This window comes from Branchiostoma floridae, chromosome 3, assembly GCF_000003815.2.
Source record: "Branchiostoma floridae strain S238N-H82 chromosome 3, Bfl_VNyyK, whole genome shotgun sequence".
Classification (NCBI taxonomy): Eukaryota; Metazoa; Chordata; class Leptocardii; order Amphioxiformes; family Branchiostomatidae; genus Branchiostoma; species Branchiostoma floridae.
Window position 1 is genome coordinate 716,673 of NC_049981.1, and position 12,346 is coordinate 729,018.

The window sequence follows — 12,346 nt, forward strand, 5'->3', positions numbered from 1 at the left end:
CGCAAACTGGCCGATTTCGGCACAAAATCGCGCTAGTTATCATAAAAAAAAATGAAAACCTCAATTTTGAAAATGATGCGGTCGTTATGGGTCCCAATTTGGGCCAGTCGCGGTCGCATTGGCCAGGTGGTCGTTGAGAAAAGGTCGCTTAATGCTTACGTCAATGGGAAAATAAATCGGGACCGAGAAAAAGCGGTCGAAATGGCCAGGTGGTCGCTGAGAAGAGGTGGTCGCTCGGGCAGGTTTGACTGTACTTAAAATTTCACCTGTTGAGAATACTTTAGGCTCTTGATCTACCATTAGACCTCACTGGACTCAGAAGTGAGTAGCTACATGTATTTTGGTTAGGTACATCCATAGAATATTATGATAAATGAAGTTCTGTGTTTGAGGAGAGCCACACCTTGAGCACATTTAAGAACCCACCACACTTGCAGCTTGTACTGTTCAGTACTAAGCTGATGTACTGTAATTCCTGATTTTTTCAATGTACTCTTATGTTCACGGTTTTCACTGTGACGACTGAAATGTGATCTTATCATTACTGATAACAAATAAATCACAGACTTTCTGAATGCGCACTTGCCACAACAGTGAACATTTAGTTCCGAGAACAAGTTAAATTTTCTCAGACCGTGAAAGTTTGGTACCGAGAAGACAAAGTGAATTACAGTATTACACCATGAGGTATGCAATCCTAAATAATAGACCCCTAAAAAGAGTGGCTAGCGTATACATGAAAACTTTCTAGTTCAGAAAAAGCTCAACTTTTACTGATTGACTAAGATTAGGAATCATGGTTTGCCCTCTGCTTTTGAGTTATGCAGGGATATGTTACTGTATAGAACAAGAATTGAATATGTCTCTCTGACCTGTTTGTGACAAATGAGGTCTTTGAGGCAACAACAAAGTACCTGAACCTCTGTAAATGCAGAACAGGCACAGAGGAAACACATATGGATGGGCAGAATTACACTATTGATGACTAACGTTGGAGACCTAAGGGTGATTGACAGCTGATTAGGACAACAGTGACAGGAAAATGTTGACAGATGACCAAGTGGTCCTCAAGGAAGATCGTTTTGAGACATGAAGCATGTTCTTTATCAGAGCATCTCTCTAACAGTAAATTGAGAACTTGGAAGGGTAGTTGACAATGTCACCTTTGATCACATAACATATGGGCAGGTTTACAAAGCTGTAGTTCACCCTGTCAGTATTTTTTCTGAACTCACTCTTGGAAAGCCATGGTTGAGACAGTGCAGCACTTTATCTTTTGATTCATAGTCTTCTGCTAGAACACCGGCTTAAAAACACCCAAGAGGGAGATGGGAAGATCAGATCTTCAACACACTCAAGAGCTGGGGGTCTCCAGAACCAACTGGAGGTAGTATGCCCAGGACAGGCCAACCTGGCGCGAACTGTCGATATCTGTAACCGCTATGCATCAGATTATGATGCCTGCAAATGATTGATTGATTGCTAGAACATATGCGTATGGTGAATTGACAACAAAGTTTTCTTGCCCATTTTATAGCCATTGACTACATCAGCTTCCTGGTGCAGCAGAAGAAGAAACAGGAAGATGAGTTGGATGCACTCAGGAAGGACGTCATGGCTCTCAAAATCATGAAGGGGTAGGAATTTCACATCTTTGATGTGTCAGAAATGTTGATATCTTGCTGATTTAGGTCATTGCAGTACTTGCATAAACTGCCAGGTGTCATGCATGCTGTGCCACAGTCAAAATCATGAAGGATTAGGAATTTCAAATCTTCAATGAGCTAGAAATGTTTGCATACCATGGTGATAAAGGTCGTTGCAGTACTTCTGTAAACTGCTAGATGTCATGCATGCTTTGTCAAACTCATAAGCAATCGCAATTGCTTTCAGGAATTATGAGGAAATAGTAGAAGCCCATCAGAACACGCCGACCCAAGGCCAGAACCAGGTGTCAGACGAGGTCAAGTTCAATGTGTTCCGCTCGGTGATGGACCACCAGTTCCAGTCCTTTAACCAGTCCATCTCCGTGGCCAGCTTTGCCGAGCTGTCGGCCTGCGTCTTCAGTTGGTTGGAAGAACACTGCAAACCTCAGGTAAGACACAAGCCTCCCTTCCTTGATGTCAGGATACTGTACATCTTGTAATGTGGTGGTGGTAATCTTGTGTGTGGTGGTTTTATTTTCAATGGTTTTATTTTCACACCCAAATATGATTTTCCAATGTCTTACGGTACCAAGGAGGGTAAGGATGCTATCCCAGAATTCCTGAAATACACACTCCACAATACACATCAGAGATGGATGACTGTGACCCTTAAGCATTTCGCCTTTGAAAATATGGCGACTGGTGCAATATAGCCAGTAAATTTTTGATTTCTTCAGTTGTCAATAAACTCTTGTAGCCCATAACTTCCATAAGAATTTTGTAACTTTTTGTACTACTTTATTTTTGTGTGTGATAAGCACTAGCGGACCATTGATGCAAATGTTCACAAAATTGGAGTGTGTATTGTAGCAATTCTGAGATAATATCCTTATCCTTGTTGCTATGGTAATAATAGATAAATCTCAAACCTCTACCAACTCTGTCAAAATGTAGAAATGGAAGGTCAAAGCAATTTTTTTTAAATATTTGATGGGCATTCAGCTATTCTCTCATTGGTGGAACTGCCATTTGCCATACTATCATTTGCAAACAGCTAATTGTGGTTGACAATCAGGTTCATTTTATTGTTTCAATTGTGAAACAAACCACTGAGAAAGCTTCCTTCCTCTTCTACAGCAAAATGTAATGCCCATGGAAATAGGTGGATTAACAGTAGCATTCTCCCCATTGAAATAGACTCCAGTCTAATGTTAAGATAATCAAAGATCCTAAATTTTACCATTTGTTGTTTGTTCCATTACAGACATTGCGAGAACTTATGCTGGGGGTTTTGAGACAAGTCAACAACCAGCTCTTTTAGCAGTTCCTGGGTCTACAAGGATATATGGGGAAAATATATGGAAAGACCAGAAGTGATTTGTTTTTCACAACATTTATTTATGTCTTGTCATATTGTGCACCAGATGCAATTTTGCTCTTTTCATAAATTAAGTTTATTATCCGTACTGCTTTACAGCTGTATGTAACAAATACTAGTCAAATTTGATACATTTCTACTTGACAAAAACTGTTTACTTGGATTTCTCTACTTATAGCAGTTTGAATTAACAAGGATACAGCAAGTCCTTTTGGTCTGCTTGCTGTCTGCTTCCCATATACATGTAGTTCACAAGCCATATTTGTAGTATATTTTCTATTGTACATAGTGTTTGATATTACCTACCTACCTACCTACCTAGAAGTATTGTAAATATTGCTCTACAGTGTATAAAATGTATGCATTGTCTCATTGATGACTTTATTGTCATGGCACATGGGTATTGGATAATTACTAATATGCCAGTAGTGTAGTTCTTGAGGAATTTGAAGAAAATGCATTTGTACATTTATAAGACATCACCAAAATCTTGAAAAAAGTGCAGCATCCTAGGATAATAATGAATTTCAAATTTGGACATAAGCAGCATTATTTTGTACTCTTAGTAATCTGTATTTCAATTTGACACCAGTGGATTGATATAATGAAAGCTATGGCAGTTATGTAAAGATGATGCTGACATGTGGCCTTTTGTTGTTTTGTTTTGAACAATTAATTGCAGAACAGTATATGAAACAGATTGGGTCATTATTCATACAGTTTTGTTGTATTAAATATTGTATAATGACTTGTGAATAAAACAATAGCGATTTTTTCCTCAAAGTTTTGACTTGAGTTTGTCTTCTTCCTCAATGATCTTTTCCCAGTCGTATGCTGGCATCTTGTCATGTTCTGCAAATGGAAGAAACAACAGAAATTTATTAAGACGAGTTGTAAAAGTTGTAATTCTAGCAAAACATCTTTCTAAATGCACTGGAGAGTAGAACAAAGCTAGGTACAACTACATGTTGCTTAACCTAGTAAAGCCATGTTGATTTGATTAATATATGGATGACATGCTCTGAGAATTCTAAACTGATGAGAGCGGGTGAATAAAAAAAAATGTTACCTTCAGTATGAAATCCAAGTGGCCCGGAAGGTTGAACAAATGGCAGTATGGTATGCCAAACAATAGATTCTTCATTTTTGTTCTTTCGCATCTTCTATGACTCGGAATTTCACATCTTGCCATTCCATAACATTAGTAGACATTTTCCGATATCTTTTTTCATTCTGTAGCATATTATAGCTCACTTTGTTGTAGTTGCTTTGTGCGATTTACAGTATAGTTGAAAACTTTTATTTTTATTTTTGGAAACGGCCACAAATTGATGCATGCGTGGATGTCATCCATATAATGAAATCAACATGGCCTGACCAATAGAAAAATGGTAGCCAGGTAACTTTAGTGTACTAAAGTAGTGCTCTCTCCAGGATCTATCCATCCACTGATAAAAATTTGCTTGTTGGGATTAAGAAATCAATGTATCTGAATTTTGTGACATCAATAAAATTGAATTAAATGTGTTTTTGTAATCTTAAATGATGAAATTGAGGAAAATTTAAAAAATGTGGGATCTCCAACTGAATGGGGCAGAAACAACATTCGAAGCTGATAACAACCTTGTTAAACCATATAAATACCTGGTATTGGCCAAGAAACTTGGAACAAGTCCCATCCTCCATCCACTTTGATGGTCTCCCCAGTGATGAAGGCAGCAGCAGGGGACAACAAGAAAGTGACAGCTGCAGACACCTGCACAAACAAATTTTATCCACGTTAAGTATTCAACAATGGAACAATGCACACTAGGGGTGGGTACCGGTACAGAAGATCCAGGTCCGGTCCAGAGGATCAGGTTCAGGTCCGGTCCGGACCTGAACCTGGACCTGATTCAGTATGTGAATAGACGATACTCAAATAATGGTCCATTTGGCAACAAAGAAATCTGTTTTGTGGAGTATTGGACTCCTACTGGCGTTATAAAGTCCTACAAAAGTACAAGGCTAAGTGGCTCTGTATGATTGGTCGTAAAACTTGGTAGACATGACTATAGACTATACTCTTCTTCGCTCTTGTAGTTTCTTCTACCAATAAGCCCCAAAATGTGTGAATGCCTGATTATATAATCTGTTCATTTTCCAATAGGTCCAACATCCGGTCCACCAAATTTTTTCAGGTCCGGTTTTTCTGGACCGGTCCAATAAGAAAAAACGGTTTTGTACCCAGCCCTACTGCACACCATTAAAAAATACTGAACACGTATGCATTGAATCAATACCAGGTTTCAGAGCCATACCATGTGTCCTACAAGAATTCAAAATAGGCCCCACTAGTACTGTTACAGTAGCGGAACTGGTTTTGATATCTTGTGTTCTAAACGTGTGGTTGTAATTTTTGATGGGTAGATACAAGGTAGCTTGGAGAGAGAGGTAGTGGTCTAGGCCAGGATCCCCTAGCAGCTTTTTTGATTTTGTAATAGACTTTGAAAGAGATTAACTTGGATCAGCAAAATCTTAGGAACATGTGTATTTATTTTTTTTTATACCTCACCTACTTAAACTATGACCTATTGACAACAATGTCTATATAATTCTTTCTCCTTCCTGTCCTAAATACCATTTATCCATTTGTCTCTACTGTCACAAAGTCAGTGTCACCTTTCTAAATCTTTCATTTTTTTCAGAAAAGTCCTAGCTGATAATTTGAACCCTACCTCTTCTGTGGTGCCATTTCTTTTTGCAGGTGTCAGAGGGATGGCATGAGCAAAAACATCTCCGATAGCCTTGTAGTTTTCAGCCGCTGTGACATTGTAGATGGACCCCTGTTGAAAACAACAGAATAGAAAACTGTTGAATTGTCCAAGTATCAGTAATGTGAACAGTTAAACAAATTATTGTAGAGTTGACACTGGAGAAACTTTTATTTGTTTGAACCAAAGTTTGTTAATTCATGAGAAGCTCAAATCAGCCTGCATTCTGCAGATACAGAATACATAATTAAATTTCTAAACATATATATCACTACAAATACATGATACAATACATGTACAGATGAGAGTGAAATATTGTATATGGTTTGTATTTGTTTGGTCATTTCTATTAATTTAAGAGTCTCTTAAAGAAGGTTAGAGTCATGTGTAATGTGAATAAAGTACAAGATTAAATATCATTCAAAGCCCCTATCTTTAAACTAGGCAATATCTCTAAAAATGACACTTGTCTGTTTTGAGTTTTTCTCAGAATATTGGCAAAATCAATCAAGTACTCTAGATAAAGCCACAAACAAACAAAAAATTGACTGACAGGTGCCACACAGTTGACCCTGATCCCATTTTCAGCCCATTCTACAGCCAGACTTTTGCTGAGGTTGTCAATACCAGCGCGGGCCGCAGCGGAGTGTCTGTGAACAAAGACACGTTCCAGTGTTAACAGCATCAACATAGGATTAGGCGGCATGTTAATTTTATGAATTAAATATGGATGACATCCTTTAAGAACCCCCAAACTGATGCAAGGATGCGAGTAAAAACAAAATTTAAAAAAAAAAAAACTGCCTTCATAATATAATCTCAGTGGAAGGTTGGACAGAGTATATTATACAGAAAGATAGATTCTTCATTTTTGTTATGTCACATCTTTTTCTTTGACTTTTGAATTCACTTTGGCATTCTATGCCATTAGTATGCATTTCCCTATTACATGTACCTCTCAACTTACAGAATATATTCTATTCATTTGCAGCAGCTTTACAGTGATCGGTCAAACTTTTTGGGGGATGCAGACAAAAATTGATGTAGTCAATGTCAGCCATATAATAGAATCAACCAAAAAACATTAAATCTACTAGTATCTGTAATGTAAAATCGTGAACATACGCTATTCCTGGTCTTCCTTTAGATATGAGCAGGACAATGTTGACCACAGCTCCTCCATTCTCTGACATCCAGGCATTGTATGCTGCAAAAGATGTTATGGTCAACAGTTACAGTTGCTTATATATAAATAGTAACAGCAAAGTGCCAATCGGGCATAATGCCAAATGAGTACACTGCTAATTAAACATCTCTGTCTTGCATTGTAGGTGTTCCTGTAGTTCAACAGGTAGCAGCCTACCTGTTGAGCTACTGGTTCCAATTACTTGCAATTGCTGACTGTGAGACCCCAGTTCAAATACTGGGAAGGGTATCTCCATTGGAGCTTGAATCACCCGTCTTTTTGTAGGGACGTAAAATGGAGGTCCACTGTTCGAGCAACATGTTAAAGGGGAAGGACTACTCCACGTAAGAATATGCTATGCTACTGAAACAGCAAGGAAACTTGCTGTCCTGTGCGCCAATGGGTGCTACAAGGGTCTAAACGAATTAACATCTTACATTTTCTACCAAGAAACAACTGTAGATAGCAAATGTCTTCTTTGATACCCTCGAAATTACATCCTTCCATACTGAAATCAATTTATTCTGCAAATCACCTTCTCTAAGACACAGGAATGTTCCATTGAGGTTTGTGTCGACCACAGCGTTCCATCCCTTCAGACTGAGCGCTGACACGGGACTCTGGAACTGGCCTCCGCCATTGTTCACCAGGAAATCCAGCCGACCAAACTCCGACACTACTGATGACATCAGGTTTTTCACCTGTAGGAAAATCAATTTAAAAGTATTTTCAACAGATGACTTCTATATCATTTGGAAGGCTTTGGGCCACACCAGTAGAAAGTTAACAATTGCACAAGGTCGCAGCCCACAGTATTTATCCGCGACCCCTGTGGTCTATGACGTAAAAAAGTAGTGAGGCCGAAATCTGGAAGTGCCTGTAAACATAGTAACGTGAAAGACAGCGGGAGATGAGCTTTGCTATATGGTAGTATAAGGAGTCGACTTTCAGGTGGTATATGTAAGGTTTTGATGTTTGTCCATTTGGTGTATCAATGCGCGTGACCTTTACAGCTGCCTGCCTTGGTGAGTCGGCTGCAGTTCCGCATGACCCCATTTAAAAGAGGTGTTTAAAAAATTTCAAAACGACAACTTTTTCTGTTTTTCAATTATTTTGGTAGGTTGTACCCTCGACTTTAACATATTAGTTTGTCGTGCTTGAAAACTGTACCCTGCTATGATTTTATCAGCGTCGATGTCAGTCACCTTGTGGTCCTTAACTATAGAAATCCCCATAGGCCGAAAACTGTGTTCTGCTACCACAATCATATTTCCTTTGAAGCCTCTCTTCTTTGAAAAAAAAAGTGTACGATGTGTGTCTTCATGATCTTTTTCCTTTCAATAAAACCTATGTACCAAAATTTTCTGGCATACATCTAACAATTGACATATTGCAAAAAAACTTCTCATCTTGCAAAATTACCAATTTGAAATTAATAGAAAAGCCCTTACTTAATTATTATCTATCCAGATGTCGTCAACCAATGAGAAGGCTTCATTTTACCATAAACACTGGTCATACGTGTCTCATATATTGACCACTTATTGCAAGGTTTCCATTGGTCACAAGAAGTGAAAGCCTTTGTTTGGTCATTTGGCTGAATCCTTTAACATTACATGAAAGAGTGTGTTGTTTGGTTTGCTTCGTGGTTTATTCAGTGGTCATACAAAATGACCATAACTTATGACATAAACACTTAAGGAAACTGGGTAATTAATCTTATATTATTCATATGTAACCTTAAATGTGCCTTAATGTAGAAACATCATGCCCCTGTCTGTAGAGGGCCAGAACCCGCATGGTCACCCCAAGACTGGAGATGGGTAGAAAATGTCAAGGAAGATATTTGCTAACTGAACTTGCAAAAGGCAGCTGGAGATCAGCAATCAGACCCGAACATCCCATAATGTCCAACCCTCGTAAGATGGGGACCAATGGATGTGAGTGAGTGAGTGTGAGTGTGAGTGAGTGAGTGAGTGAGTGAGTGAGTGAGTGAGTGAGTGAGTGAGTGAGTGAGTGAGTGAGTGAGTGAGTGAGTGAGTGAGTGAGTGAGTGAGTGAGTGAGTGAGTGAGTGAGTTTAACCTAGTACTAGTAGTTTTGCTACCTCATCTTCTTTCCTGATGTTGCAGGGAATGGCCTTGACCTGGGCTGTACTTCCTGGTGGGATACATGCAGCCAGCTGGTCTGCTGCTGCTTGGAGACGGTCCTTCTTCCGAGAAGCTATCACCACTTTGCACCCTGTATGATATACCAGACATATAAATGTATAAGGCTGTACATAGCAAAGTTTGTTTCAATTGGAATCCAAAGAGTTACACCCATGGCTGAGGGTCTGCATGCCTATTTCCGTTAAGCGTTACGAGCCATGTTAATTATTCACCGTTAATCGTTACCGACCCGCTCTAATTCAACGTTAATCGTTTTCGGTATATTCTTCGTGAAGCGTAATTGGTCGTTTTATTTCAACGTTAATCGTTATTTGTTATCCCAAATCCTGTTAAGCTGCACAAAGTCTAATGCCAGATAGAGCTCCTGAAAATGCAGGAAATGGCATTTCAAAGGGTCCATATTTCAAAATTTTAACTAGCCTCCAGGCCTTTGGCTCTGGACAGGGTAAAATATGTTGTGGAAGCGTTGCCCTCAAAAACTTCATCACTCATACAGATTTCAGTGTCAAACTTAGCTTAGTTTCGGGCAAAAAGTACTCCTAGAATGCAGAAAATGAGGTTTCTCCGGACCTCCCTTGCGCCCTTGGCGCTCACGACAACATGGCGAAAATATGTTAGGGGCGTGGGTTTTCGCACAAAAATTTGCCGAAAAATGCAGGAAATAGCATTTAAGAGGGTGTTTATTTCAAAATTTTCTCGGACCCCCTGGAATGCATCGCGACTTCGGCGCTCCATGTGCTGAAACAATAGTTCAATCCCCCCACTAGAAATTTGCTGCCGCCGTCTCTGTGGCGGGCCGGGAACTCTAGATCTGCCTCCATCAATTTACAGATGTCATGATGGACATTTCTCTGTCATTCCTCCGGGTTCTGGGCACCTTTTGCTTTTTACAAAGTCACTAGTCAGATATTTTCACCCATTGATATAACTACTCTAACGTTATATGAATGTGCTTATCCAGCTCCAGAAAACCTGCCTAAAAAAGAATGGCTGCCGAACATATTCTCTGCCGGCCCTGGCTAAATATAGTCTTGTTCCCAGGGTACCTCTATCACAACATAATTTTGGGCTGTATTGTTTGAGAGTGGGATCTTTTCCGTTTTAAATTTGGGTTCAGCTTTAAAGACGAGAACGATTAACAACTTTTAGAAAGTGGGCCAAAGGTGAATTATGTTCTCACGGTTGTAACTCCGGTCAACTTTTTCAACAGTTCCTTGGGTCCCACTTTGTCTCCCAAAACTTCTTACCGAGACTGAGGAGTTCCTTGGTGATTGCCAGCCCTATCCCGGTCCCTCCGCCCGTCACTACCGCCACCTTCCCGGCGAACAGACCGGGTTTGAAGACACTTCGCACTCGGAGGTCTTTTTGCGACGCCATGCTTGTTTTGAACTTTGACCGGATTGTTTACTCTCCAAGCAGATGTTTGACGGTGTCTGGCTTTTGACGTCTTTTTTGATGGGGTACTTTTATCAGGTTCTCTTTTTGCCCGACAGACTAAGATGGCGAACAAAACGAAAACAATACAGACTAGAAAGCCCAATAAAAAACGCTACTAAGACGTTTAAAAGAAAAACCTCTGCTTGTAGAATATGGGCTGTTCTCATTGGCTAAACTTAGGGGGACTGCCTCATTTCGATGACGGGGGCAGTGCTAGTACATGTATATGGAATATGGCTTAAGATTTTACAACCACTATATGAAATTTTTATCCATGTAGCAATTTTAACCTTTCATTTTGTAAACAGCACATCCTCATGGCTATCATTGGTAATGCAGCAGAACCTCCATTTTTTGTTCTTTAGGCCACACCAATTTAATTTCTTGGTTCACGGATTCACTCGCTCCTATTTTTTGGAAAAAAAAAAAAATTATCACTCAGCAAATTTTCACCATTAATGAAACCATTCACCAACTTTCCGGTGTAGCAAATTGGCCTTTATATTATAAGCTCCTTAAAGTGTGGGTACAGGTGCTGTTACTGTACAATAACAGTGTTTTTGTACTTTTTTCAAGCTTAAAACTTTTTTCTTTGTTTTGGATTAGCCGTTACCTTTACCCCAACCATTTTACAATTTTTATCTTTATTTTGCCCTCTCGCTCCATATTTTTTATGAAAAAATCCATGAACCAAGAAATTAAATTGGTGTGGCCTTACCGTTGGCAAGCTGTTTTCTAACAAAGATAAATTCTCAAGGCCACCACGAAAGGCAAAGCTACCTTTGCCCAACTCTATTCTACTTTCATTCAAAAATTCCCAACATTTTTCGTACCGCTATATGTAACCATATTCTTGTTACTGCTAGATTTTCAACTGACATGCACTAGTAATAACCTCCATATGAAGTTTATTATACCCCCTTTTCACTGGGACGGCGCTCTCTCTGCGAGCTAAAATTTGAGTGCTCGACGAATTCTATAGAAAAGGAACAAATCTTTTGTGTTTTGTTGTCCTCTCAGTCACACTTTATGTTTTGTATAAAATACCCAGTGTGAAAGCGAAGGACACACATACTATTTTGGTCGCAGTGAGAGCGCAGCACGATCGCAGTCTAGTGGAAAGGGAGCCTTATTCTTGAGGCTTAAAGTGTATTTGCAAATCTTACTTCATTTCCACAAGCACAGAAAGAAACAACACTTGATTCTTACAGAAAGTCTTTATTCTTACGGAAACTTTTTATTCTTTCTTTTCCTTTTCACACTATAGAATCTTTTTTTTTGTAACGTAACGGCAGATAGGATGGATAAGAGTTTACAGTTGAACAAATAAAAAAGGTTCACCGAAGTAAACCTGCACAGAATTCAAAAGTGCTTTTACTCTCATATACATATTGAAGCAGTTTTGAGGAAAGGTAAGGAACTGTAAAAACGGTGTTCGGCTAGGCGTGTAAGGTCTGCAAGAGGCGTGTTCGAAATCCAGATCGTTTTGTTGTTCGGGTTGGAGTTTAGTCGACCTCCTCGATGGTGGGGCCGCTACCGCTGCCGCCCTCCTGTGCACCTGCATCGCCACCTGGGGCACCTCCGGGGAAGCCGCCTGCACCTGGGAAGCCAGCTGCGCCAGGTGGTGCGCCACCTGCAGCCTGGTACATCTTGGTGACGATGGGCATGCACACCTTCTCCAGCTCCTTCTGCTGATGCTCAAACTCATCCTTGTCAGCCATCTGTTGGGCAGACAATCACAAGGTTACGAAAAAACCTCAACATGGCTTGACATCAA

The 12,346-nt window shown here is 39.7% G+C and overlaps 2 protein-coding genes across 2 annotated transcripts; one reads left to right on the forward strand and one right to left on the reverse strand.

The window, feature by feature from the left end:
• Positions 1-1,509: 1,509 nt before the first annotated feature.
• Positions 1,510-3,433, forward strand: LOC118411050 (max-like protein X; the record flags this gene model as incomplete). Its single annotated transcript, XM_035813055.1, has 3 exons — positions 1,510-1,637; positions 1,894-2,095; positions 2,911-3,433. Coding segments are annotated over 3 exons (387 nt in total), but the record flags the coding sequence as incomplete, so codon positions are not given.
• LOC118411044 (peroxisomal trans-2-enoyl-CoA reductase-like) lies at positions 3,239-10,568 on the reverse strand. Its single transcript, XM_035813051.1, has 8 exons — positions 10,380-10,568; positions 9,069-9,202; positions 7,499-7,664; positions 6,903-6,984; positions 6,331-6,427; positions 5,742-5,849; positions 4,669-4,780; positions 3,239-3,876 (listed from the first exon to the last, which is right to left on the reverse strand). Exons 1-8 carry the CDS (start codon positions 10,507-10,509, stop codon positions 3,803-3,805), a joined length of 903 nt encoding a protein of 300 aa, XP_035668944.1. The 5' UTR covers positions 10,510-10,568; the 3' UTR covers positions 3,239-3,802.
• Between the last annotated feature and the right edge of the window lie 1,778 nt (positions 10,569-12,346).